Consider the following 25804-nt stretch of genomic DNA (forward strand, 5'->3'; position numbering starts at 1 on the left):
CACCTACCTGCAGTTAACTGCCGGAGCTCGTTCTTAATGAAAACGTGTGAAAATTGTAGACCAATTACACCAGTTTGGGCATTGCTAAGACTGACTCTTCATTCTCCACGACTTCTGGGATCAATTTTCCGACTTTACACATTTTTTTTTGCTTTCCCATTCATAGTGAAACAGCGTCTGTTGTTGACTCCGACAGCCATCTGCCAACTGAGGGAAGCTGTCATAGCATGACTGGTGAGGTGCAAATACTATCACACAGAGAAAAAAAAAAACCAAGTGATTCTATCTTCTGTCAGACAACAAAAAGGGACATAGTTTGAATATGTAAATATCCACATTTAGACCAATTTTATTTAAGTGTTAAATGGATTTGTTTGTCTGCAGACGCTGCATTCAAGGTTTCCCTCATTTTTCCAAATGGGGACAAGTATGGTGAGTAGGGACGTAAACCCAACCAACACTTGAATGTCTGGACCTTTTCCCACAGGTTTTGTAATTTCCTGTACAGGTTTAATGAAGTTTTACTTAAGATGCAACAAAAATCTACAAAGGTTGCCCAACTGATTTCACCAATGTGGAGCACATTTAGTCACACAAGTTGTGAGTTGGAAACATTTGTTTGACCAAATGTTTTTAATCACAGAAAGATAACCTGAGTACGTAGTTATAAAAAAATAATTCAAATGATGACAAAAACCTACGAGTAAAATAAAGTAAATACATATTAAAGTAATCAGGAGTAGTGCCAGAGTTACATAAGCTGTTTGTTCATGTCACAGAGGGCGAGTGTCGCAAGTCTGAATCTGGAGAGCTGGTGAGAAGTGGCACAGGAAAACACACTTCAGCCAGTGGCATCATATATATAGGAGAGTGGCAAGAGGACAAAGTATGCGTTATCCATCTCTCTGTCCTCTTTTAACATCTGTTTGTTTATGATGCATGTCTTTCCTCTCTCCAGATGCTGGGCAAAGGGACCCTGCAGTTTCCCTCTGGGGCTGTGTATGAAGGAGAGTTCAAAGACAACGCGTACAACGGCTCTGGAACGTACACATTTCCGGACGGCTCTATGTATAAGGGCCAATTTTACAATGACAGGTAGTCGCCAGAGTACCCTCAGTCATTTCAAATGTCACAAAGCACAGTTCTGAAAATCTGGAATGGTGTTTTATAGGCTGGAGGGAGAGGGTACCTTTACTGACACACAAGGCCTGAAGTGGACTGGAGACTTCCACGGTGAAGCAGCGCTTGGTCTCAAACTGCTGCACAACCTCTAGACAAAAAAACAGACTAAAGAATCATTGTACTAAAGCTAAACTGCCTTAGGAAAACACCAACATTGAAAGTTGATTAAACGTTCAAATGTAAACATCTCTATTTATTCAGTAAAACAATTAGATATTGGAAATCTTGAGGAAGCAGAGTCAACGGGTGTAGTTTAATCTAAAATATCCTTTATTTAAATTCTTGTTCTCTTCCTCTAAACAACATAATATAAACAGTCCGTCTCCGATTGGCTGATCAGGACCTGTTGACGACTCCTTCCCACGGCAGCTCCCAGCTCTTGAAGCTGAATTTGGACACGCAAGCCTCCTTCAGAGAGCAGTTGCAGGCAGGGTTAAGGCACCTTTGAAATGACGGATGTGGCAAGGGGCGTTTATTTGCTTCATGGGTTTAGAAATGACATAGTGAAGGATTTAAGGTGTAAACAAGTCATAATTTCCAATGAGCAGAGTAAAAAAGCCAAGATATACAATTTCAAATTTATTTTGCATCTTGTTGACTTTGGCGCTACATTGTGTCAGATTGATTAACATTTTGGATTATTTCCTTGCGAGGATGAATAAATTAGTAGGAATGATGCAGAGTTTATAATGAATTTTGTTTTTAAAACACAAAGGTCGTTTTGGAAACACTCATGGGGTGAATGAAGGTGAATATGAATGAATATGAATATATTCTCACTTTCATGTGTAAAAGAAGCTTGTGTGGTGAGGTCGCCAAGCTGGCCCTGGCCCGGGGAGCCACATTTTACAAAATCCGGCCCTGCTCCTGACACGCACCGCATGAACGTTTGAAACTGCCGCCATGAGGCAAACACTGCCACAACAACAAAGCAGAACTGCTAATCTGCTGCATGGTTTCCTGCCTCAAGATGTTAAAACGTTTTTTTTGTCATTCTGTGTAGTTTTGTTTTATCCACTTAATTTTTCACTCTGGTCTGTCTGAAATCCCACATAAATTCTTTCTCGATTTTTTTATATACTAAAATTATATAATGAAGTGCCAGCTAATTAATTTGATTAAGCCGAAGAGCAAGGGTCCATGAGCAGAATATCTGCAGTTCAGCGGGCAGATATCTGAAATTAGCGCTTCATGTCTGTAGCCTAGAGTCACTTTCTGTGTTTCAACACAGCAAGTGCCTGCCTGCGTCAGCTTCATTTAACACATTACATTATCGGACGGGTTCCGCTTTGGGCGCGTCGGCTGTTTCTAACTACTTCACTTCCAACTCTTACTCCAGGAATATTAATGGAAAGTGGATGAAGTCAGTTCTCTATTCTCTTATTTACTCCCGAATCCTGCCTGGATGCGTTTCGCCTGACCTCCAGCATGCACGAATACACTTGGCTTAACGCACAAAGTATGCTTAAAAATCAGATCAGAAGCAAATAAAGTTTTTAGACAGGTTTTAATAGGTAACTCTGATATTGTAATTTATCACTCTGTTGTATAATGCCTCTGTGGATCTGTAATTGCACATACCCCTGAATAAATTCAGTAAAGAGAAGTAACACCATCCAGAATATACAGATATGGAAGAGTAATACAAACACACATAGATACTGTACTGACTTCCACAGAATCCTACACACCTCATGTAAAACACTGTACAAGATACAAGACACAGCTATTATTTTTTTGATTGTACAGTTAAAAGGTAGAAAATAAAACAACTGTATTGCAAACCTCCAGTAGTGATTTCAATGCAAAAGTGTCGACATAATTAACAAATAGGAGATGGCACTCAAATTTGGCACAAGATATATATATAAAAAGAAATTAAATGCAGCTGACAAATGCGACTTCACTACTGTGTACACCTTCTGGAGTTAAAGTTTATTGTACTGAACTATGAGAGCGGAGCTGTGTACGTTTCTCCATGTAGTGAGCTAGACAACGGTGAGGAAGATTTTAAAACTCTTGCTATATGTTATCTCCATAAACCTGAGAATATATATAAACTATTTTCAAACTATTTTCTTTGTGAAGAAAATTGTGACTTTAACAGGAAAACAGAATAATGATAATAGAGCTAGAAATACAGTTTTCTGAAGTAAGATTCTTTTTTTAAAGGTTGCAAGCTGATAACATCTTACCTGCAGTCGCTAACTTTCTTGACGTCGTCATTCAGGATAAATCAAACCAATTTATTTAGACTTATATTAATGTAGACACCAAAGGTATTTTCCACTGCATGTAAGATTTTGATAGCTTATTACCTTTTAACCCAACTCTGCTTCAGAAATCCTGAAGTATCCCTTTAATGTCTGAATACAGGTGCAGAGAAAATGTTGGTCATGCACAATTTGTACACAAAGGCAAACAGCCGAGCGTCAAGATGAGGATCCTACTGTATACAAAGACACGGAGGAACTTGTCCCACAGAGCGAGTACACTACAAACCAAAAAATGACATCAAAACATCCCACTGTGCTCGTCCGTGTGCGTAACAACTGGGTTTGGTGCCCTGCTTGGGTACTCCAAAGTGAAGGAAGAATAGCAACAAAAAAAAAAAAAACAGCACCAATTATTGTAGCAATCAAATCCCACCATCGGTGTGCTGAACAGTTACATATTGTGCTGTAGTTGGAAAGATAAACATAGTGTCAATGAGAGTCGCTACAGATTTCCAGCTGTTCCATGTAAGTGCTAATTGCTGAGATTTGAGAAACCCAGATGGTTCAGGGGAAAGGCTCAGGGAAGCAACTCCACAAAGGAAAATGTAGTGACTGTTGAAAACTGTGTTGAAGTTGCTTATTTAATCTGCAGACTTTCTCAGTTGTAACTACTTTATGACACCAAAAATGTCCCTCAACAACATAGAAAGGCCAGTTTAGTCAATGCTAACCCTACTGTACATAATATCAGTAAGTAGCTAGCTTTATTACCACATAATTTTGTGCCCATCTTACAAGCATGACCTGTTAAATTTATTTTTTTATGAAGGACAGGTCTGAATTTCATCTCCCTGAACTTTCCTGTGGAACCATCCAGAACTCTAAGTGCTGACAGGTTTTGATATGTATAGCAGATGGACGACAGCTGTGTCTGCAAGTTTAACTCCAAACTCAAAATGAAAGTAATTCTCCCCGTCAGTTCTGTAGTTTAATATTAAGCATTCAGCATATAGCTTTTTTTTTTTTTTTTAAAAAAAAAGAAGAATTATTGTTTGACATTCCTTTAACTGTGTTTGCTTTGCTTTCCTTTCATAAACAACATCCATAAATAAACTAATACACCTACAGCTGGTTTTGCTTCCCTATTTTCCTGTAGCTCCCAGAACCGTATTTTTTTTTTGTTGATATTATTCTTGCAACTTTTTTTTTTTTTTAAAGAAAATGGATAAAACAATGTTTGAGTTTCTGCTTACAATCTAAAACCTACTACCTCCAACTAATTTGTTTCGAAATATAAAAGTAAATTGGATTTTAACGTGTATTTCTAAAAACATCATAAAATGTTTCCCATAAAGTGTTAAAAATAAATAAAACATAATGAAGGAATCAGAAGAGCACCGACTTACTAAAGAAGAGGGACTGGCGGGGGGTGGGGGCAGTAGAACTGGCCGAAACAGTGTCGTGCTACAACAATCTGAAAGGTTTTTGAGCTGCTACTTTCATTCTTATGTGCTTACGTGTTCACAGTAGTCTTAGGCACATGTTATCGTAGAAAATGTATATGTGCGGCATCAAATCGACCTGATCTTACCTGCGTTTCTCCTTCCTCCTGAGATTTGACCAAACACCGTTGTTGTCGTCTTTCAGCGAAACCTAGCTAACTTCTGAAATAAAAACCACACTTTTAATTGACCTCTGCAGTGCCACGTTTCCCTGCCGCCTTCACCTCCTCCCAGCCTCGGCCGTTACGGGTTCTGCAGCAGCCCCTCCCACTGGATGGGCTGAGAGAACACCTCTCGCTCCAGCCACATCTCGTAGCTGTAGTGGAAGTCCTCCGGCAGCTCCACGCGCTGGCCCAGCACGCTCTGCAGGCAGTTGTCCACGGGCGCGAAGTCGCCGTTTTTGTTCTTGTCGTAGCGCCGGCTGTTGAACTTCTCGATGCTCTCCCGCAGGGCGCACTCCTCCGCCTGGAAGTCCCAAGGTCGAGCATCGATATCTGGTGACAGAGAGCAGGAGAAGAACTTGTATTAGCATGCGTCGATTGAAATCAATTCCACTTTTTCAGATAGGACATTTGTGTCCACATTTGCTCGTCTCCATGTAATATGTCCTCTTCCTATCAATCTGTGCTTCTCTCATGGTGACAAATCACTCTCCTATGAGAAATAGTGACCCTGAGAAGTCTGCCCCCTCTATGTTGCTATGGCAACACCACCCAGATTATTGCAAGAGACTGGTGCAGGATTATGTTTCAGAGCGCACAATAATACTATAATTGTGCATAGTGAGGAGAGAAACGCTGTTAAAAAAATTGATAAATTTTTTCTGTTTTTGCCTTTTTTAATCACACTTAAATGTTACAAACCAAACATTTTAATACTGGAAAGGAATAACCCTGAAATAAACACAAAATTACATTTAATGGCATTTTTTTAAAAATCTGTCCAAAAAACCTTTGTCTTTTTTTTTTTTAGCCAATTGGAGTTGCATTGCTTTTTGAGATGTTTTAGACCTCAAACCTCAAAATATTAGCCGCTAGAAACGCATGTTTACCGTTTCCGTAGGCCCAGTCGTCATTGAGCCTGTGGCGGACTTTCTGGTAGATGGCCGACATGGTCTTCATGTTGCTCTTCCTCCACTGGCGGCCCAGATACTTGGTCTGAATCTTGAGCAGCTTGAGAACGTAGAGCTGCATCATGGCCTGCTTGACCTTCAGAGCTCTCTTCAGGATGGGGGCCGACTTAAAAACAACCAACATCTGAAAAGGAGGAATATATATACATATATATATATATATAATTATTATATTTTTTAGCCATTTATTTATGGCTCTGACTGAAAATTTAAGTAAGCAGCTATTTTCTCGTAGCTATTTCCTGTCCTGTCTTGAGTCATGTTCTCTAGTCTTTCTCATTATGAACAGTGGCATTTTAAACATTTGTTGTAAAATCTAAACACTGAACTAAAAATTTGATCGCAGCTTTGAAGTATAAGGCCTCTGGGTTAAATCCCGGGTCTGCCACCTTTAGAATCTAAAGAGCCATTTTTGCTCTCAGTGTAGCTAAATAAAAGCCGTAAATGTTACATTACAGTAAAACAGACAAGTACAATAATTTTTTTTACATTTCTACTACAGAAAATATTTCAAATGACCCACAGTAATATTTCTATTTCTAAGTTTTAAAATAAAAAGAGCATAAAACTTTAGCAAAAAGAAAAGCTCGTATTTTCTGATATAATGAATATAAAAGATGTAAACAAATATTACAAAAACTCTCAGAAGGTGATAAAAAGCTCCAATTATTGCTCAAATGAATCAATGCAAAATGACACTGCTGCACTTAAATATACATAAACATTGAAGCTTTCCATATGTTTTCATCAGGGGTGCTATTGGCTTATCAAGACATCTTACACACACACCATGGTTCTGGAGTGTTTCCACTTGGTCAGCTTGTTGAGGATCCTCAGCAGGTTGATACAGGAGAAAAGGTTCCTCCAGCAGAACTGGTTGTTGTCTCCTGCTTCCTAAAAAACAAAAACAAACAAAACAAACACAACTCAGCCGAGTCGGAGCGACGCAGAGATGCTAGCTGATCTTCGTCTGGCGCTTTCTGTCACTCACCAAGCTCTCGGCCGTGAGCTCAGGCATCTCATGGACCACACAGTGGGGAAAGTCCAGCACGCATATGCTGCGACACATCGCATGTTTTCACGTATGTAACGAAACGTTCTGCAACATTTTTAATTCTGTATGTGAGCTGACGTTTCCTACCTGTTTTTGGCACTGATGTAGGACATGATGTTCTGGTTGAAGAACTTGAGGATGAGCGGGATGCAGTTGGCGAACACCAAATGCTGGGAGACTATTTCGAACTGCGGGAAAAGGAAATGCTCAAAGATCAAAAATGATCCCGTTTCATTAATAAGGTTTTGCCTGTGGAAAAGGTCAAGAGTCGGAGGATTTTATTCTCATGCAGCAGAAATATAAATCCTTCACATTGCTGGAGAAGCTTTAGAAAGATTACACACAGCATCAGTTCAGCAGCGGGCTATCAGGATTTAAAAGTCAAGTGATTAAATATGAGTTAAACTTCCATTTTTTTATATCTAACCTGAATTGTTTAGCTTATTTGTTGTCAAATAATGTAAAACATAGAGTGCCTTTACAACCACAAACTTGTGTATTTTATTTGGATTTAATGTGACAGATCAACACAAAGTAATGCATAATTGTGAAGTGGAAGGAAAAGCAGGGCCATAATAAATCTTTAATTTTTCTACAAATTCCACTTTTTTCCCCTTTTCTGTTTTTCTGAATTCAATTCTGATCATATTTATTAACCGCAAGAGTATGTAATTAAGCTGTGGATGAAAAACAAAATTAACAAAACAATAGCTACAGATCAAGACTCACTGTTATTCTGGATCACAAACATAACAAAACTTCGCTGGTTCAACAGAACATTGGTTTTGTTGAACCAAGGCTTGTGATTCCCCATCATTTTTTGAAAATAAGAATAAAAAAATTAGGAGCAAAACTAAGAGTCTTGTTTTTAACATAGAAGACTCCTTTTGAAAAATGCTTTAGAGTTTAACTGAACAGCAAAATATTTGTCGCGTAAAAAACGTGCAAAAAGCAAAAACCTGTGCACATTCCCGTAATGATCAAGACATTAGGTTTTTTTTTTATTTCTTCCACCTGCCATTGAAGTAATAACTGTGGTTCTTTAGATCTCAGATAATTCTGTGAAATGTTATAGGGCCCTAATATTTGCAAAATACTTTAATGCATGCAGTTCCTCTTTGTGGCAGCAGAGGGAGCCAGCATTTTAACTCCACTCAGCAGCAAACTGAAGGAGATTACAAAAAACGTTTCCTCATAGCAACAGAAAATATCTACATCGGTGCGTTCCTCCAAAGCGGAATGGAGTGATGATGTCTGTGGAACTGGGAGTTGTGAGTATGGGGTCAAAGGTCAGGGGAACACCTGCGCTGATGGCTGGTACCTGGTAGATGTGGTTCAGCTTTAAGTGCTTAAGCAGCAGCAGCAGCAGGGCGGAGATGGCCTTGACGATGATTTCTTTGTGACGGTTCACGTCAATCCCCAGCTTCATGCTCTGAAGGACGGTGATGCTGCAGGACAAACACACACACACGCACACGCACACACACACACACACACACACACACTCTAACTGTAATCCATAAGATTTGTATGACACAAATATGTCTAGAAAAGGAGGAAGACCAGGCTCTTCCTCCTTCGGAGTCAAGGATAACTTAGACAAACGTGTGACATATTGGGTGGGAAATGTTTCTTTTTTCCACTGACTGCGTCAAAGACATCCAACAACATATAAATAATACAAAGCGGTTTATGTTCAACAGCGCCTCCTTTGGACAAAAATACAAACTGACGAGAACTGTAACTTTCTGTCTTTATGGTTAGACAAACTGTGACGAAAGCAGACAAATTCTGTGGAGTAAAAGTCACCTGATCAATAAGTCACTCCTACCTAATGACTAACTTAAATATTTGTATTTGTAGACTTTATTTGCTATCTTATTGTCTTATTTCCCTCCTTTTGTCATTACTTTTTCCTGTCGGTCCTTCCATCCTTCCTTCCTCAACTTCCTTTCCTGTTGCTTGCATTCCCTGGTTTGGGTGGACTTCATATTTAAAAGTCTATCCAGTGTGAAAAAATCTGCCATAAATTCATGGGAAACGTTGGTATTTATGATGTTAAAATAAACACAAACAACAAAAGAAAAAAAGTGAGCAGGATGTGTGCGCTTACGGCATCTCCTCGGGCAGCACATCAGCCAGGATATTGATTGAGTCGGTTTTGGCTTTGGATGTCGGAGCTGCTGCCAGCAGGAGCTTCAGGAGGGCGATCTGACGAGAATACGAAAACGGGCAACTTTATATTATCCATTAACAGGTTGCTTAATAAAAACCTGGAAAGACCCTTCCAGGTTTTACCAAATGAAGCTCAAAGTGCGTCTGTTTCATATTAACGATTTTGTGAAGTTGAATATTTGTTCACCACTTTCTGCCTGGATACATCTTTATGTTTTGGTTAAGATTACTGTGTGCAGTATTCCCAAATGCATTTAAGTGAATGGAAAGAAAAGTTTTGATAAGCATTTGGAACTTTACTGGTTTACAAACAACAAAATCACTGCTTTTATTTTGAAAGACACTGTGCTAGTTTTGCAACAATTCCAAAAAAGGGCTCCAATGGTTACTAAAAACAGGCAACAAGTAATAGGGAACAGGGAAGGACTAAATAGATGACAGTAAAATCACTAATTTCAAGTAGTCAGCAGAATGGGGTTTGTATCAGCTTTATTCAAGAATTAAAACTTAAACTTGCGTCTAATTGAGTAAAAAAGAAGCTGTATATGACTTTCAGTTTCCTCCCCTCCCCCCGCCTCCGAATGTGTAACACATTATAGCACCACCTATTGGTCCTATTACACCATTACATTTTCAGTCTGATTCATAAGGCTGAAATGCTTCAGCTACATTTGAAAAAAGTGCTCAGGTTTCCTTCACAGAGGGGGTATGAGTAATGAGAGGTTAATAAAGAGCCACTCACCACGTACTGCGAGAGATTAGGAAGCATTCCCACGTATAGAATCTCAGCAGGGGTTTCCTCCACCTCCTCCTCACCCTGTCAGCACAACACACACATCAGACAAGCAATTACTACGTTGAGTGTCTAACAGAGCTGCCTTTAATTAGAGTTTTAATTTGAGCTTAAACCAAGTCTAATGATGAATGAAGAGAAATTGAAACAGCAGCTCACCAGACTGAGTGGACACTGCAGGAGCTCCTCTTCTCTCCTGATCTGGATCTCAGATACCGACACATACTTGTGCTAGAGAAGAGAAGAACAAGGCAGCTGCTGTAATGGTTCTAAATAACCGTTCTGTTATTTAGACTGTGAAAAAGTGTCTTTTTAGTTTTGCTTTTGTGGATCGTCCGACTTCTTTCGACAAAGGCAAAAATAACCGGAGGAACTTCAAAAAACATATATTGAATAGAAAAGCCTTTGAAAGCCAAGCTCACCCTTTGTGGAAAAGTAATTTATCTAAATAAAACCTGTCAGACAGGTTGAAGTAGGGTAGCAAATTTCACATGACAAAACATGAGGCCGCGTTCTTCAGCTAATGATTATTTTAGTAATCGATTATTGTAACGATTAATCGGATTAAAAAAATATGCATATTCTCCAGATTTTTCATTTAACCACTTAAGCCATTTTATGCAACAGAAATTTATTAAAAGATGTAAATAAACAAACAATTCAATTTGTTTTTTAGATAAGAAAATCAACATTTTGTTGCCTAAAATGTAACAACATATTGTTCGTTTAGTGAATTTGAACCCGGTGAAGCTAAAACTATGCAGCTTGTGGCATTTCAACGAAAACAGATTTACAGACAAATATGTTTTTAACATGAAAGGCAAAATGTTAATATACTGTATTTTGTACAATTTTGGTTTAATTACTGCTCAAAGAAAGCTTTATTTTTCCAGTTAACGATTAATCAGTTACTTAGTTGATGACTGTTCTGATTAATCACGATTAACCCGATTAATTGTTTCAGTCCTACCAAAATTCAACACATGAGAAACAAAGTCATTGACATATATTAGTCTGGAAAGGATTACAAAATCATTTCTCAGGTGATTGGACTCCAGTAAACCAAAGTGAGAGTCAAACAGTTATTAAGTTTGATGTTCCAGATTGATTAGTGGCCTGAAAACTGCATGAAAAAAAAGCAAAAGCAGAAGAAATCTGCCGGTCCCAATGTTTTCTCGCAGCACTGTAAAAAGTTTTTATAGAAAGCAAAACACAGTAAAAGTTCGCCTACTCACCTGTTTGAGGGTCTTGACACTCTCATGGATGGGCCTGGGTAACCCCACCAGGGTCTCCGTGTCACTATGGGAGACCAAAGGGTTAAACCTGGCAGAGAGATGAACTGATTGACCTTCAGGAGCGGCGCACTTACTTTCCCAATGTAAAACCAATGAACTTGTTCCTGCTGGTCTCCAGGAAATGCTCGATGTCCTTCTCCCTGTGAATACAAAGAATCAGACGGTGGAGTAAATGCTCCTGTTTGGCCCTGCAGGAATCAGCACAGCTCAAGAAAGACAAACCCAGCAGCTAGGTGTTCTAATAAGAGATAAAAGATGCACAGCATTGACATTATTCATGCGTACTGAAGCAGCAGCGGCACCCTGCAGAAACACCCAGGCTGCTCTCTGGAATAAACAGATGGAGAGCATATTGCTGCTTGAGAGCAAAGAGAGAAAACTGTAAGGAATTTTTATTTAGACCTAATTTTAACCTTTTAAATGCTGGCATATATGAAAGTAGGGAAAATTAGTCCTGACAACACGGCCTTTCAGGGTTCAGCGTTAGGAAATGGATGAAAAACAAACATCATGTTTCTGACTGTAGTTCAGGAATTTCATGATTTGACAAAAAAACAAAACAAAAAAAAAAAAAAACGGACTAATACTAGAAATTGTGGGTGTTTATGTAACAATTCGATAACATATTGAGGATTTTCTTTTTCTGTAATCTAATTTTCCTCTTTAAAAATTTAAATAGTGCTATAGCAAGCTATTATTTTACTAATCAATTATTCCAATGATTAATCGGATAGATACATACATACACGTATTTTATACAAGATCTGAAATACACTAAAAGAAAATGAACATTTTATTACCTACCATGGAATAGCATAGCATTGCTTTTGTGTACACTTGATTTGTAGCAAAGGATAAATGTAAAGCTAAAAAATATCCTTCTAACAACATGTGAAAAACTCAGTTATTTCTGCTGGATTCAATAACAACACAATTCAGCCCTGATCTGTTAAATATGTTTTTTGGATTTACTGGTTAATAATTGGACAGCAAAAGATACTAAACAGACTTTTTTTCACAGAATTTTAACTGGATGAAGCTAAAACTATGTCATTGAGTTCTGGGTAGAACATATTTATAGACAAGTTTTTTTTACTATTATTGTAAATGCAAAATGTATAATATTTTGGTACAGTTTTGGCTTAGTTACTGCTTTTGTCTGTGTTCTCCAGTTAACGATTAATCGATTGCTAAATTAGCTGACAATTATTTCAATAATCGATTCATCACGATTAACCGTTTCAGCCCTATACTGAAATAAAATCTTCAACAACAACAAAAAAAATTCCAGCCTTTTCAACTTTTTTTCAAATCCTTCAGTGAATGAGACGCTCACCTAACTTTGGGGGCCCACGGCAGGCCTTTGGGGAAGTTGACCCTCTCTGTTGGGGGTCTCAGTGGAGGCGGAGGCGGCGGAAGCTGGATGATGACGTCCCGATCCAGGGGGTCCACTTCCCCCTCGATGCCGCTGTCCGTGTCCTCCGGGTCGTCCTCTTCGTCACGGGCGTCATCGTTCTTAAAGGGGTCCCGCTCGTTGTAGGTGTCCAGGCTGTCCTGCTTGACCAGGGGCTGGAAGGGGAGACAGAGGACAGGGAGTCAACACTCACAAGGTGAGACTGTACTTATGGGAGTTCAAATGTGTCATCTTGGAAAAAACCAACAACATTCTAATCATCTTTTAATCTTTATTTCAGTTGCTTTTTGGATGAACGTATAAGAACATTGACAGGTCTCCTTAAACTTACCAGCCCACACTGCCGTACTCTAATATAACGGCCAATTTTTCTTTATTCTTAAAAAGGACAATTTAGAGTTTGAGTCGTGATTATGAGAACGAATGAAATCTTCCATCATTTTGCCTTTTAACAGCTGCGACAAAACAAACAGGAGGAGAAACACGTCAGTCAAGCGCAACTTGCACACACCCACGCACACCGGAGAGGAGGACAGATTAAACGACGATAACACCTGTTTGCCTGCGGCACGTGTAATAAACCCACAGGAGTTTATCTGGGTTTACAAAAGAAAAAATATATATTCCACTCACTGGCTCCTGCTTAAAGGCAGTAGTTGGTAGTTACATGTAGATTGAGGATGTAACAAGAAGTCAGAAAATCGTTTTAATGTTTCTGAATTTAAAAAAACCTTAAATGTTCTTGTTGCCGTTTGTTATGGGATTAAGTCCAATCTAAACAAAAAATTGCAAGGGCTTGGAATCAAGAATTTTTGACCACAAAGAACTTGAAGAAAATTTATATTTATGCTTTTTATTCTGCATATATCCCTATTTTCTAGGCTCCAAGCAAAGAAAAAACTCCCAAAAAACAATAAAATAACATTCTCACATTGTGATACTGTCATCACTCTTACTATTGATCAGAATCGGCAACAATTGATGGTATATTGGCTTCTTGTGAAAGCATCCTGCAATATTTGGCAGATAACCTTTTAGGTTAAGCCAACCTAAGCATTCCCACATTATAATACCACCACCACCGAACTTGCCAGAAATCAGAATCACTTCAAGGGATTTTGAGGTGGAATAAAAAAAAAAAAAGACCCAGACTCTTACTGTTACTGTTATTAGATCATTATTTCTCAAATCCATCATATTTTCTGATTTGCATAGGAAGACAAATCAGAATGCTGAATGCCGAAAGTTTTTCTAAAACCTCAAAAATCAAACTCAGGGGCTGACGGCTCGCAGTAGTCTGACTTAAGTGGGGGACAAAAAGAACGTTTCCACAGCAACCAAACGCAGCGTTTTGAACTTACCACACAGGAGCACATCAGAAGAAAAAGGCACACAACTCAAGCCAACACCGAGTTTTCACGTCCAAACAATCCCATTCCGAGTGTGAACCGCACAAACTCACACAGTGTGTGAATGGCAACGGTGCAAGCATCAGGCATGAGTAAGCTTTCTGGCTGCTAGCTGGACTACTGCAGCTGATGTATGGTGCATCAATCGGGGAACTAGAGGTGACGGGTACATAGAGTGTGTGTGGTGGGAAGGTGGTGGTGGTGGGGGGATGAGAAGAGAGGAGCAGGTGGAACTGTGTGGGGAGCCATTCTCTATATGGAAAAGCCATTCTCTGCTGAGTGAAACGACAAAGCCGGAGTTCTGCTATCGGGGTTAGGAGGGCCACAGCTTTCAATTACATCCAGTTGAGAGCTTGGAGAAGTTCAAGCTAGAAATAGAGTCTCAATGAATGCATTTTAAAGGAAGTGGCCCCTTGCCGAAACGCTACAGAGCGCGGTGGCTTGTTTTGAAGCTAAAAGAAACTAGCCGCAATGTGATGGATACTGCGGGAGAGATGCTCCTAAAGTGAATGTCTGAAGTGAACTGTCTATATGGGAGAGTGGAGAGAGTGACCACTCCGGAGCCGATGGTTACAGCCAGCAAGTCAGCCCTGTTCCGCCAACCCTGCTGCCCACAGAGGAGGAGGAGAATATCAGGGAAGGAGGAAATACAGAGCACAGACAGAGAGAAGAGGAATTAGAAAAAGTGGGATAATGAGAGTCGAAAATAACATACGAGGAGAAAGTAAAGAAACTAACAGAAAGGAAGAAGAAAAGTGGGACCGCAGGGAAGTGGGAGAGGAGTGCAAAAAGTCCAGCTCGGTGCAAAGAGGAAATGCAGGAGGAAAAGAGAAGGGAATTTGTGGGTAAAGACCTGCTTCTTGGGAAAGGGACTGTCTCCTTCCAAGCTATCAACAAAGGCACTCTGTGGGGACAGAAGGCAGAGGGGCAATGAGAAACCAGAGGGCAGTTAGAGCTCTAATGAAAGAAAAATAATAATAAATAATAAGCAGAGGGCTGGGAATCCCACCAAGATCATCTTCGGTCACTGACTTACAGCAGGGAACTGATGATGTTGGTGAAGCAGTTAGAGAAAAGCTGCAGAAGATCTACTCTTCCATGCTAATGAGGGGTTAGCTGTTAGCAAAACAGCTGAGGTGTGTGTGTGTGTGTGGTGGTGGGGGGGGGGGGGTGCATGTGTGAGTGTGAGCAGGTCTGGATGCGTGTACCCTGCGGCTGCGGCGGCCTCTCTTCTGCTGCTGCTGCTGCTCGATGAGCTCCATGGCCGAGGCCGGGGGAGACGCCGCCCTCATGGCTCTCACCACCTTGATGCTGTCCTCCGGCAGCGGGGGCAAGCTGAGGCGCTCCCGGGCCCCCACCTTCATCTGCTGGAGCTCCTCGAAGCCCCCCAACGTGAACTGGGAAGCGGGACATAAGAGCAGCGATTCTCAGATATTATTAATGAATTAATCAATCAATCTTATCGTTTAATGATTAAGTCATAAGCAGCTAAATACAAGCTCAGTTTTGTCTTGGATGAAGGGGGTTGGACAATGGCGCATTAGGGATATTGTGGCTAGAAAAAAAAAAAGTAAATTTCCACCAAAAAACTATAGCTACTTTCTGAGCTTCAAAAGTTTAAAATTTGCTAAAAAAAAAAAAAAAACTCAGGAATTTTTAGAATAATTTGAGAAATTTGAGTTTGAAAAGTCAATAATTTGTAAGAAAAAATTAATGATCTCACAAATTTTCTAGTTTCTGAGTCAAAAGTTGAAATGTTTTGATTTCTGAAACTTAGAAATTTCCAAGTTTTTTTTTTAGAAAATTTGAGATTAATATAAAGTGAATATAAAGTTTCTCTGTTTTTTTCCTAGCAACGTTTTGACTTTTCCAACTCAGCTGTTCAAAATACTAAAATTCAAGTTTCCTCACGTTATTAAAATTAGACGTATTTATAAAACATAAAACAGAAACCTCTTTGGTTGCTGAATATAAAAAGAAAAGATGAACAGAATAAAACAGAGAGATATTAAGGACGGCAGACTTTACTCGCCACTATGCGTCAATGAAAAGAATGCAGTAGCAGCATGATGCTGCCACTACTAGATTTATTTCTGAAAAAACATTTTAAAACTATTTGGTCAATCACATAAAATCATAATAAATCACATTAAAGCTCATAGAACATAGAAAATTTTTTTAGCTTTATTGCACCAACCAGCACAGTTTTCCACAGCAGCAGCAGCACTTTCTTCATAGGGAAGTGAGGCGCGTTCATGCTGCAGAACTTGGTCACCATGGTGAAGAGGAGCAGAGCGAAGGGCTCTCCGTTGTACAGAGGCGAACCTGAGGGTTGTTACGAGAGTCTGCGGGTTAGAAACGACGACAGTCATGAGAAAAGCTGTGCAAACACACTGCGTACACACACCAAGCTCGTTCTTGAAGGTCTCTCTGGCTGCCCTCCACTCGGGTCGGTCATCCTCTGTTTGGACACGAATGGTCTCCACCATCAGGTACATGATGCTCAGGAGCACTCTGAGATTTTGAGCACATGATACAGTTAGACAGATCGTGCAAAGGGTGGTTTTGTCCTTGAAGCTTCGGGTGATTCTGCAAACCGTTTCTGTTTTAGTACAAGATCAAATCCTCAGCAGCCTCTTTAGTTACAGTATTTTGATGAAGCATTCGTACCTCTTGAACTTTTTCATATCTCACATTGGAGTGCATAATTATGAAGTGGAAGGAATATTAGAGATGGACTGAAAGTGGAAATCCCAAAATAAACACTTCCACAGTGAAGCATGAAGGTGGCAGCATCATGATGTGGGAACGCTCCCCCCCACCAGTAGGGACAGGACAATAAGCTAGGTTAAAGGCTTTTTAAGACAGTTTCACCACCATTATGGTGTAACTTTAAGACCAAAAGAAATCTTAAAAAAAACATAAATTACTACTTTAATCATTTGTTTGAAGCTTAATTAATAGCTTAAGTAAATATAACTATGTCAACTTCATTTACATGGTTTGTCATGTAACTTCCATGTGTTCCTACAGGGTACATATTTGCTCATAACAATCATAGGTTACATGTTTTAGTCAGCTATTAAAACTGCTGCTTTCAAGCCATTCTTTCTTGAACATACACTCTCCCATGATGAAGGAGCAGGCAGTGGAAAATCTATCAAGATTGTTTGGATTTCATTTGCCTTCCCACACAGAAAAACGGTTTCAGAAGCACATTTCAACAGGCTTACAGCTTCCTGTTTGTTCCTTGTGACTTGTAGCAAAATTACAAATAAATACCGACAGTGCAATTATCAAAATAAGCAACAAATGAAGCAAAATGCATGATTACCTAAATATATTTGAGTAAAATCTAATTTAAAACCTAGTTTAGGAAGTCTGGGTCTAGCTAGTTTTCAAGCTAAATTCCAGAAATGTCTTAAAATCTACAAAAAACTTGATATTTGGGCAAAGGTTCACTTTTCAGCAGGACAAAGTCCTCAAACAGCCACACTCTAATGTTGAAGCATAGTCTTTAATATTTAGAATTTAGACCTAGATCTAGATATAAATTCATTTAAAAATCAATGGAAAGACTTGAAAATGGACAATTCACAAGTGCTCTCTGTCCAATCTGACTAATTTTGAGCAGTTCTGCTCAAAGTATACAAAATGTCAGACTCTAAATGTGCAAAGCTGGCAGATTAGATACTCTACTTACATTGTTTTATTTTATTTGGTGAATTATTTTAATTCAGTTGCTATGCTTGTACAGTGTCCTCGGATATTTCACTGTACAAAACACTGCTGACAATTATATGCTGCAAGTACTTCTAATTCAACACTTATCAGTACTTTAGAAGTACTTGGTTGTAAATCTGCTTCTCCAGCTGGTAATTATTTGTGCACATTTATCCAGAAAGAGCACAGAAGGAGCTCTGAGTGTGTCATCTGAGCAAAGAGTGTGACTGTGGCGTTCGGCCTACTTTGTTTAAGCATCATTTCCACCAAAAGAAGCAGAAGCTTAGAAATTAAAACGAACAAACAGTAAAGAGTCAGTTTCCTCTACTTATCATCTCTCAGTATTTTCATCTGAAACAAACGAGGAGTGGTGTTTGCTGCGATTCGTGTGTTCAAATGACTTACCTGAGCTCGGTGCTGTCTGCCAGAGAGATGGCAGGCTTCCTCACTGCACTGCTGCACGCCTGGCTGTTACTGTAGAAAGAAATATTGGTTCTTTTTTTTTTTTTTTTAATCGCAAGAAAGTCTGAAAATCCTTGCAAAGGAATACAAGATAACTTGCAGCAAACAAGTAATAATTACATTATGAGCAACAAGTCTTATCAAGAGTGTTATTTTTTTATTTATTTCCCAACATAATCTGTCATTCTATATGTATTTGTCTCACTAGTACAGATTTGTACTTAGACTGTGCCTTGGTGAAGCTTACATAACTACATTCCCAAGAAGGCTGACACCAGCAGTACTAACCACATATTTACAAGAAAATCTAAGAGGCGTGAAGTACCCTTTAAAGTATCCATATATAAATTACAAATTTCTCTTGGTCTTTAGTGAAGGGAACCGTTTCCTGCTTACTCTATCTCCATGCTGAGCAGCTCCAGCAGCGCTGTGAAGATGCCCATGTCGTAAAGCAGGAAGATGTTGTGTCTGGACCAGTGGAGCACATCCACCTCTGTGTCACACTCATCAAACACACCTGGCAAAAGAAATGAAACACAAACCAACTGATTGTCAGTAGTTTAGCTAGTGCGGGGTCCCAATTAAAGGTCTGAAAGTGAAAAGAAATTAAAGGCAGAAGTGATAAAATGATGGAGTAACACTATCACATTTATACTTACACAGTTCTGGAAAAATTAAGATCCCACTGCATTGAGTCCCATTGAAAACCCCATGGTTATTACACCAAATATTGATTTCTGAACTCTTCCCGAGTTAAAACATTAGTATTGTTGTTTCTAAATTAATACTAACTTGTTTTCTTTGCATTATTTGATGTCTAAATAACATCTTTTTTCTTATTTTGACCGTTCCTCATTTTCTGCAAATAAATACAACATTTTTTGCTTGGAATTTCAGAGACATGTTGTCAGTAGTTCATAGCATAAAGCAACAATGTTCAGTTTACTCACACATATGTCTATAAAAAGTAAAATGCAAGAAACTGATTTTTTTAAATGGTCTCTTAATTTTTTTTCAGAGCTGAATGTGCTGAGGCTGTTGGTGATGGATTGGGAGCACGAACCCTGAGCCAGGTAGAGGATGGCCCTGGCCACCTTCAGCCTCTTGTCCCTGTCCGTCACCTCCAGCGCGTCCAGCAGTCTCATGACGTACGCCCTCTGCTCGTCCACCGTCAACTCCGTCCACCTTCTGCCTCGAGCTGCAATGCAAGAGTTTGCTTCTATTTTTGCTTTACTTCCATGGTTCTCAACACATTTTCATACCAGCAATCTGAAAAACAGCTTTCAAATGATGACTCAATTTCTCGGGTGGAGAAAAAGCGACCGAAAACTACCGGCCTGTGTGAAAATATACTTAACCACAATTGAACTTGCCACACCCGGGCGTGATCACTGCTTGGCTAGTGGAAATAAAGAAACAACTGAAATGGCCTATTCAAAGTCTAACCTTAAATCCATTTTCGATGCTATGGCAGGACATTCTATAAAAGAAACATCTCCACAGTGATGAACGGGAACCTTTTCCCTCAATCCATAAAATAAATCCTAATTTTAAAACTGTGTTTTGTATTTACAAAAAGTTATCCTTGTCTGGTGTTAAAATTAATTTGATGATCTGAAACATTTAAATTTCTGTTTGGAGAAATACATACAACCGACTTTCATTTTACATTTATTATATATATATTTTTTTTAAACAAGGGTGATCTTGCCTCTTTCAGCAAGAAAATGTTGGTTCTGCATGACTCGAAGTAAAAAAAAGATTCTGAACTACAATCTTCATTTGAAAATATTTTGGTATTGTGACAAGATAAGCCTAAAACCCTGGAGGTGCTACATTTTCTAGAACATCTCTAAACATTTTAGGATTTTTATCAAATTGATAGTTAATAAATTGCACTGCTCATCATCCCCTGACTTAACAAATTTCTTCACCATAACACATCTGCTTCAACAACCCTTTTTGTGGAATTATTTTTATTTGTTTTTGAGTGAAATGGACAAAAAGCCAAATCACGAGGTTCACCAAGGCTCTGTTTTGGGCCCACTTCTTTTTCTCAACTTAAGAAGTCAAAACCAGGTACTCTGAAACATCATTTGTTTTCTCCAGTAATCTCCCGACTGTCTTAATACATGATTTGTCCTACTTGTCTCCTAATCAGGCCCATCATCTCCCTTACTTTCTGATTTAATAATTACCGTATATAATAATAACAGGTATGTAATAACTTTGTTTGGCGAGTACGGATGTGAATGGGGAGGCCAACTCCTGCTTCAGTCTGTGTGTTATTAGTGGCATATTGAGTGCCATCCCTTTGCATTAGCTGCAGGAAGTATCTGAAAGCACAGAAAGCCCTAATTAACAGGAACTGATGGTGCTATTATGAGAAATTGGAAAAGATTATTAAGACCCAGCAGGAAATGAGGCACACACAATAAGTACACTTCTACAGAAGGAAAACAAAGCAAAATGCTTTTCCTGTTTTCACTGTGATCCATTATTAGACTGTTTATTTGATCAATTTTAATAGACACTAAGCATCATCATCGGGGAAGAACTGATAGCCTTTAAAGGATGCTGAGACTTACTCTGTGTGCTCTCAGGAAATGAAAATAAGATTTTTAATTTCAGCCCTGTCAAAAAAAAAAAAAAAAAGACTGCAAAAGGCCTCAATCAGACATGTCTCCTCTATTACTGTAATTTATGTTTGTGAATTCTCTTCCTGAGAATTCATGGGGCAGCAACATAAAAGATTGATGAGCAGCCTGTCAGTTTCACATGCACTGCAGAGCCCAAGTCAAGCAGGGAAACCAGCCTGTCGATCGGTTGCACACACAACGCACTCATCCTAATGAAAAGACCACGGTGCAAACAGGCGGCCCTGAGCTGCATCTCTGTGAAGCAGCAGCCAGAGAGGCCGTCATCTAATCCTGCTATTTATTACCCATCAATTCGGAGGCGAGGTGACAGAGCAGCACTTCTGATTAAAAAAAAAATAGTACATGCTTTTTTTTTTGGAGCACAGTGAGTGCTTTGTGTGTTTTTTATTTTTTATGGTGAAACCCTCTGGCTCGCTAAAATGAAATGTCGACAAATAACGGGGGGGGGAAGAAAAAGCAAAAACAGGATTGATCTAGAAATGAAAAATACAATTTGGGTGGTCAAATGGTAGAAGTAAATTGGAATCTGAAAGTGAAAAAGCTCTGGGATTGGGCGCACCACAGGGAACCATCCTTAGCTCCCTGTTTTATTTGTGATTTCTGAACAATTTTGAAGCTTCTGTTTTCTCCCAGTCACTTTATCTGCTGGTGATTCAGTTTTATTGGTTGCAGACTGGGTTGAGGAGATGCTTAGCACTGAGTTACATAAAGTCTATGATTGGCTGGTAGAGATATTGCTAAATCCCCAAACCTTAAAGAGAAAAGCAGCTTTTTTTTCTTTCTTTCCTACCTGGTTATAAAACAGTAACTAAATTATGTGTAGGTGTCCAGATATTCTGTTCTTTAGGGTTTAAGTCCTCTTAAGAACAGTATAAGTTTTATACCATCTCTTTCCTTCCATTTGTTTTCAGTAGTAATGTGTCTGTTAATGTATGTTTGTACTGAGTTTTATAGGGAAATAAGGAAATAAGCTCTTCGTTTTTTTGTATTGTTATGCTCGATGATACCTGATTCTTGTTAGTAGGTGTTAATTCTGATCTTTGTTCCATCACCAAAATAAATTCAATAAATTTCAATTTAATTCAAGTCAGACACATTAAGACGGAGAGAAACACTACCATGGCTCCTGAAGTCCTCCTCGAAGTAGTCTCTGTTCAGGGCGAACTCTGGCTCTTCTGTGTAACTGTACAGCTCTGCAGAAAACATGAAACAAAATATTACAATTTTCCTGTCAAAAAGTACAGTTGTGTCTCCCTGTATGTTTCAAAGAAAAATTATGAAGTACTTCAATTGAAGTATAGGCTCAAATTTATGCTTGAAAATAAAACAAATTTTCCAAAGAAAAGTGAACCAAATAGTCTCCACAACAAATTTAAAAACACATTTATTTTTTAAATGAATTTTGTTTAATTTATGCTGATTATATCTATCTGTTCTTAATGTTGGGCTGAAAATTTAAGCGAGACAAAACAGAAGAAATGTGTAACCGTGGAGAGTGGGGATGGGATGGTAACTACTGGTAACTACAACCCCCTTCTGTCTGTACTTAGAAAACTCGAAGTTGGTTTCATTAAGTGTCAGGCAGGTGTTTAAAACGAAGCCTCTCACCAGAGCATAATTTTGACTCTCCAGGTCCACTTCCTGTCAACAATCATTGTAATCCTTTAAGCTTTACAGCAAACTGAAGACGCCTGGCTTAAATTCTTTAGTGAAGGAGCGTGCTGTGGTGGCGCAGGGGGTTAGCACGCCCCACGTTTGGAGGCCTTAGTCCTCGACGGGGACGTCGCGGGTTCGACTCCCGGTCCCGACGACCTTTGCCGCATGTCTTCCCCCCTCTCCTCACCCTCCTTCCTGTCTGCCTACTGTACAAAAAACATACGAGCCACTAGCGCCGCAAAAACTCTTCAGAGAAAAAAAAAGGAAAAAAAAAAAATTCTTTAGTGAAACTGACCTAAAATGTGCCAGTAAACGAGGCAAACTCCTTAAAGGAGGCTAATTAGACCAGGCTTTGAATCAAAAGAGGATAACTGGTTCTGGCTAGACTTACAGAAGAAAAGACCTCAGCTTCTGTCTAAATTGATGTGGATCACATCGTTTTCGTGGGCATCCATCCATTTGTCACACTGCTACAAGTCTCCTTCTGCTCTCAGAGCACTCGTTATCGTCTGACCTCAAGGAGATGAGCTGTTGTGACTGACTGCATGCTCACCAGGGTGAGTAAGACTCTGGCAAATGGCCCGCCGCGTGCCGTGAACATCATGACTCAAAATCAAACACGTACAAAACACAGACTGGTGCTGGATGGAAGCCTAAATTAGTCACTCAAAATTAAGTCAAGGTCAATCAAAAAAAATTTGGATATGGTTGGATTTGCTATATTGGCACCCCTGATTAAAAAAAAAGCCTCTTCAAAAGTAGGATGTTCACACACCTTGATAGGTTTGGTTTGATTGGGGACCAAAGTTGCAACATTTGTTGCATTTTCAGCTGGTGCGATTCACTTTCACACTGCATTGTGTCAAATGAAACAAACCCTTTACCACCTCAACGGTTGGGGCGCTGCACCATGAACCACTGAAGGAAACAACACAAAAACCTCTGAGCACAACTTCTTCACAAAATGTGAACAAAAAATTAGTAGAGTGAGACAAAGGTTTTTATGCAAACCAGATTTTATTTTTTGGAGTTAGATTCACCCGTCCTCAAAAGAACTGGACTTTCTAGGCAAATGAACAAGAATTTGATTAAAGGGTTGGTGTGAATGCACCCTTGGAAAGATGGAATATCAGGGTACAAAGTTCAGGAAGTGGCTCCAAGAAAATAAACTACTGACCTACAGTTGCCCTTTTCTATAGCCTGAGCAAAAACGAAGAGTCTGAAACAGCTGAGCTGTGACAAACAAGGCTGGAAGACAGGACGTAAGTTCATCTCGCCACAACGGACAGTGAAGAGGAAGGCAAAGAACATAGGAAATAAAAACAAACTTCGTCCTAGCTTATACAGTAGTTTGGGAGCTGCAGCAAAACGTGAACGCTGGACTAAGTTGCCATAGTGCCAATCTCCTTTAAGGCTTTTCTACATATTTTTACAAAAAATATGAAAGGGTGGCAGTGCTTGAAAAAAGGTCAGCATGCAGCAGATGAAGGGACTTCAGTGACCTTTGACTCCTACCTGAGAGCTCAGCTGTGAGCATGTCCGAGTCTCCATATTCAAACTCCAGGTTTGGAGACTCCATGGAGCTCTGAGGGAAAAACAACCAAATTAGCCCATCATGAATCATTCTGAACTTTCATTCATCCCTATAACTTAAACCCAGGTATAGAATAGGCATGACCCAGCTGACAGTGTCATTGCACACCAAAGTTTTCCATTGTCCTGAGATTATTCTGCACCATTTGTCTTACATTTTTGTTCCACCCATAAACAACACATAAACACACACTCTCTTCTTCTGGTTCATTCTGTCTCCCCATTTGGATTTTCAGGTTATTAATATTGCCTGTTCCGGTTTCAGGTGGTGCTGATTATCCATTTGCATATTTTGCCTCAGATCCTTGCCCCACAGTTTACAGGTGCTCTCTGTGGGACATGTGCGGCTCCTGAATTAATCAGCCTGTAATTGAACGGTTACAGGAGCCTCAAAGTGGTCTGGTGTTGCAACAAAGAGCAGCGGCAATGCAGCAGTGAGAGGGGAGAGAAGAGGAGAGTAGAGGAGAGGATGGAAGGAGCACACGATCAAATATGGCCGCCTCGGTTTCACAGAGGATTAGCTGCTGTGGTCAGGAAGGGAGGATGGGGGGGTCCCTGTTGACCCAACATGTGATGGGATAGAAAATGCTCAGCAGCTCAGTGCAACTGCAGCAAATATATTATAAGTGTTTGCATTAAAATAAGAAAAAAATTACCTTCAGGACAAGGAAGAAAGGGTTTCAAGAAGTTTAAAAGTTGGTTTCGAGGTAACAAGATCCAAGCTTGACGGATTTCTTTGCACACTCAGGCAAGCGTGTGACAAGGAAGCAATTTGCAGGAAAACAGGTTGTGCAAGACACATCACGGCATGAAAGTGGAAGACAACACTGGAACGTAAACAGGAACCGATCATAATAAGAGTGCTCTAAATCTTTTACATTATGGACCAATACATCAAACAAAAAAACAAATAAGGGAAGCAGCCTGACCACCAGATTAATAACAAAAGTCTAATTTTATGCGGATGAGGATTAAATACAATCCTGACGTCACCTGAAGCTCTGAGCTCGGAGAGTTAGCTGCATTTAACCCTATGAAAACAATCCCTGAGGGGCCCAGCCCAGATTCGTAAATAAGGACGTGCTCTCTGAGTCAGCCATCCCGATTAAATAACCGTCTGCTGCAGTTCATTAACAGTCTCCTATAAATACATGCCGACACTCAGTCAGCATCGTGTAGGACTGGCTAAATAACACCATTCCATACCATTACTGCTCTTAAAAAAGACCCACGTAAAAGTGCAAATAAGTAAGGAAATCATTTGCTACAGCAGTAGGAAAGTTCAGGATTTGGTTTAGTTGAGGAATACGAGTAAGAATCCAACTCTGCTTTAAACGGCTCCACCACTTTCACCCTGACATGTGTGTGCTGTGTGTGTTGGTCTTCATGATGCGGTTTGTTCACTAATGTTCTCGAAGGCCTTCATTAAACAGCTGGATTTATTCACAGATTAAATTACACATAGCTGGAGTCTAATTGAGTATTAAGTGGCTCCTGAAGGCAATGTGTTGCACTGAAATTTAATCAAAGGTATCAGA

The 25804-nt window shown here is 39.5% G+C and overlaps 2 protein-coding genes across 7 annotated transcripts in view; one reads left to right on the forward strand and one right to left on the reverse strand.

Annotated features, from left to right (window-relative positions):
- On the forward strand, positions 1-3817 carry morn2 (MORN repeat containing 2). Of its 2 annotated transcripts, XM_005797198.3 has the most exons (5): positions 1-234; positions 385-432; positions 780-886; positions 959-1095; positions 1172-3817. In XM_005797198.3, exons 1-5 carry the CDS (start codon positions 228-230, stop codon positions 1272-1274), a joined length of 402 nt encoding a protein of 133 aa, XP_005797255.1. In that variant the 5' UTR covers positions 1-227; the 3' UTR covers positions 1275-3817. The 2 variants fall into 2 exon arrangements, with proteins under 2 accessions (XP_005797255.1, XP_023205939.1); XM_023350171.1 differs by lacking the exon at positions 780-886.
- The window catches only part of LOC102227670 (striatin-interacting protein 1 homolog), a 25705-nt gene continuing 2573 nt past the window's right edge, over positions 2673-25804 (reverse strand). For 3 of the 5 annotated variants that reach the window (XM_023350167.1, XM_023350168.1, XM_023350169.1), the window contains exons 2-22: positions 24189-24258; positions 22136-22210; positions 19421-19555; positions 18754-18874; positions 18301-18369; positions 16580-16686; positions 16370-16497; positions 15381-15569; positions 15026-15076; positions 12686-12918; positions 11424-11489; positions 11290-11353; positions 10214-10285; positions 10004-10078; positions 9200-9297; positions 8408-8534; positions 7174-7274; positions 7024-7090; positions 6822-6926; positions 5952-6156; positions 2673-5394 (exon numbers count right to left, since the gene is read on the reverse strand). In XM_023350167.1, coding sequence (XP_023205935.1) covers positions 5144-5394; positions 5952-6156; positions 6822-6926; positions 7024-7090; positions 7174-7274; positions 8408-8534; positions 9200-9297; positions 10004-10078; positions 10214-10285; positions 11290-11353; positions 11424-11489; positions 12686-12918; positions 15026-15076; positions 15381-15569; positions 16370-16497; positions 16580-16686; positions 18301-18369; positions 18754-18874; positions 19421-19555; positions 22136-22210; positions 24189-24258 — 2409 coding nt within the window. In that variant the 3' untranslated portion in view covers positions 2673-5143. Of the gene's footprint in view, positions 5395-5951; positions 6157-6821; positions 6927-7023; positions 7091-7173; positions 7275-8407; positions 8535-9199; positions 9298-10003; positions 10079-10213; positions 10286-11289; positions 11354-11423; positions 11490-12685; positions 12919-15025; positions 15077-15380; positions 15570-16369; positions 16498-16579; positions 16687-18300; positions 18370-18753; positions 18875-19420; positions 19556-22135; positions 22211-24188; positions 24259-24922; positions 25327-25804 lie in introns of those variants that run through there. The other 2 variants (XM_023350170.1, XM_005797200.3) reach the window with 2 other exon arrangements.

This window comes from Xiphophorus maculatus, chromosome 17 (genome assembly GCF_002775205.1).
Source record: "Xiphophorus maculatus strain JP 163 A chromosome 17, X_maculatus-5.0-male, whole genome shotgun sequence".
NCBI lineage: Eukaryota > Metazoa > Chordata > Actinopteri > Cyprinodontiformes > Poeciliidae > Xiphophorus > Xiphophorus maculatus.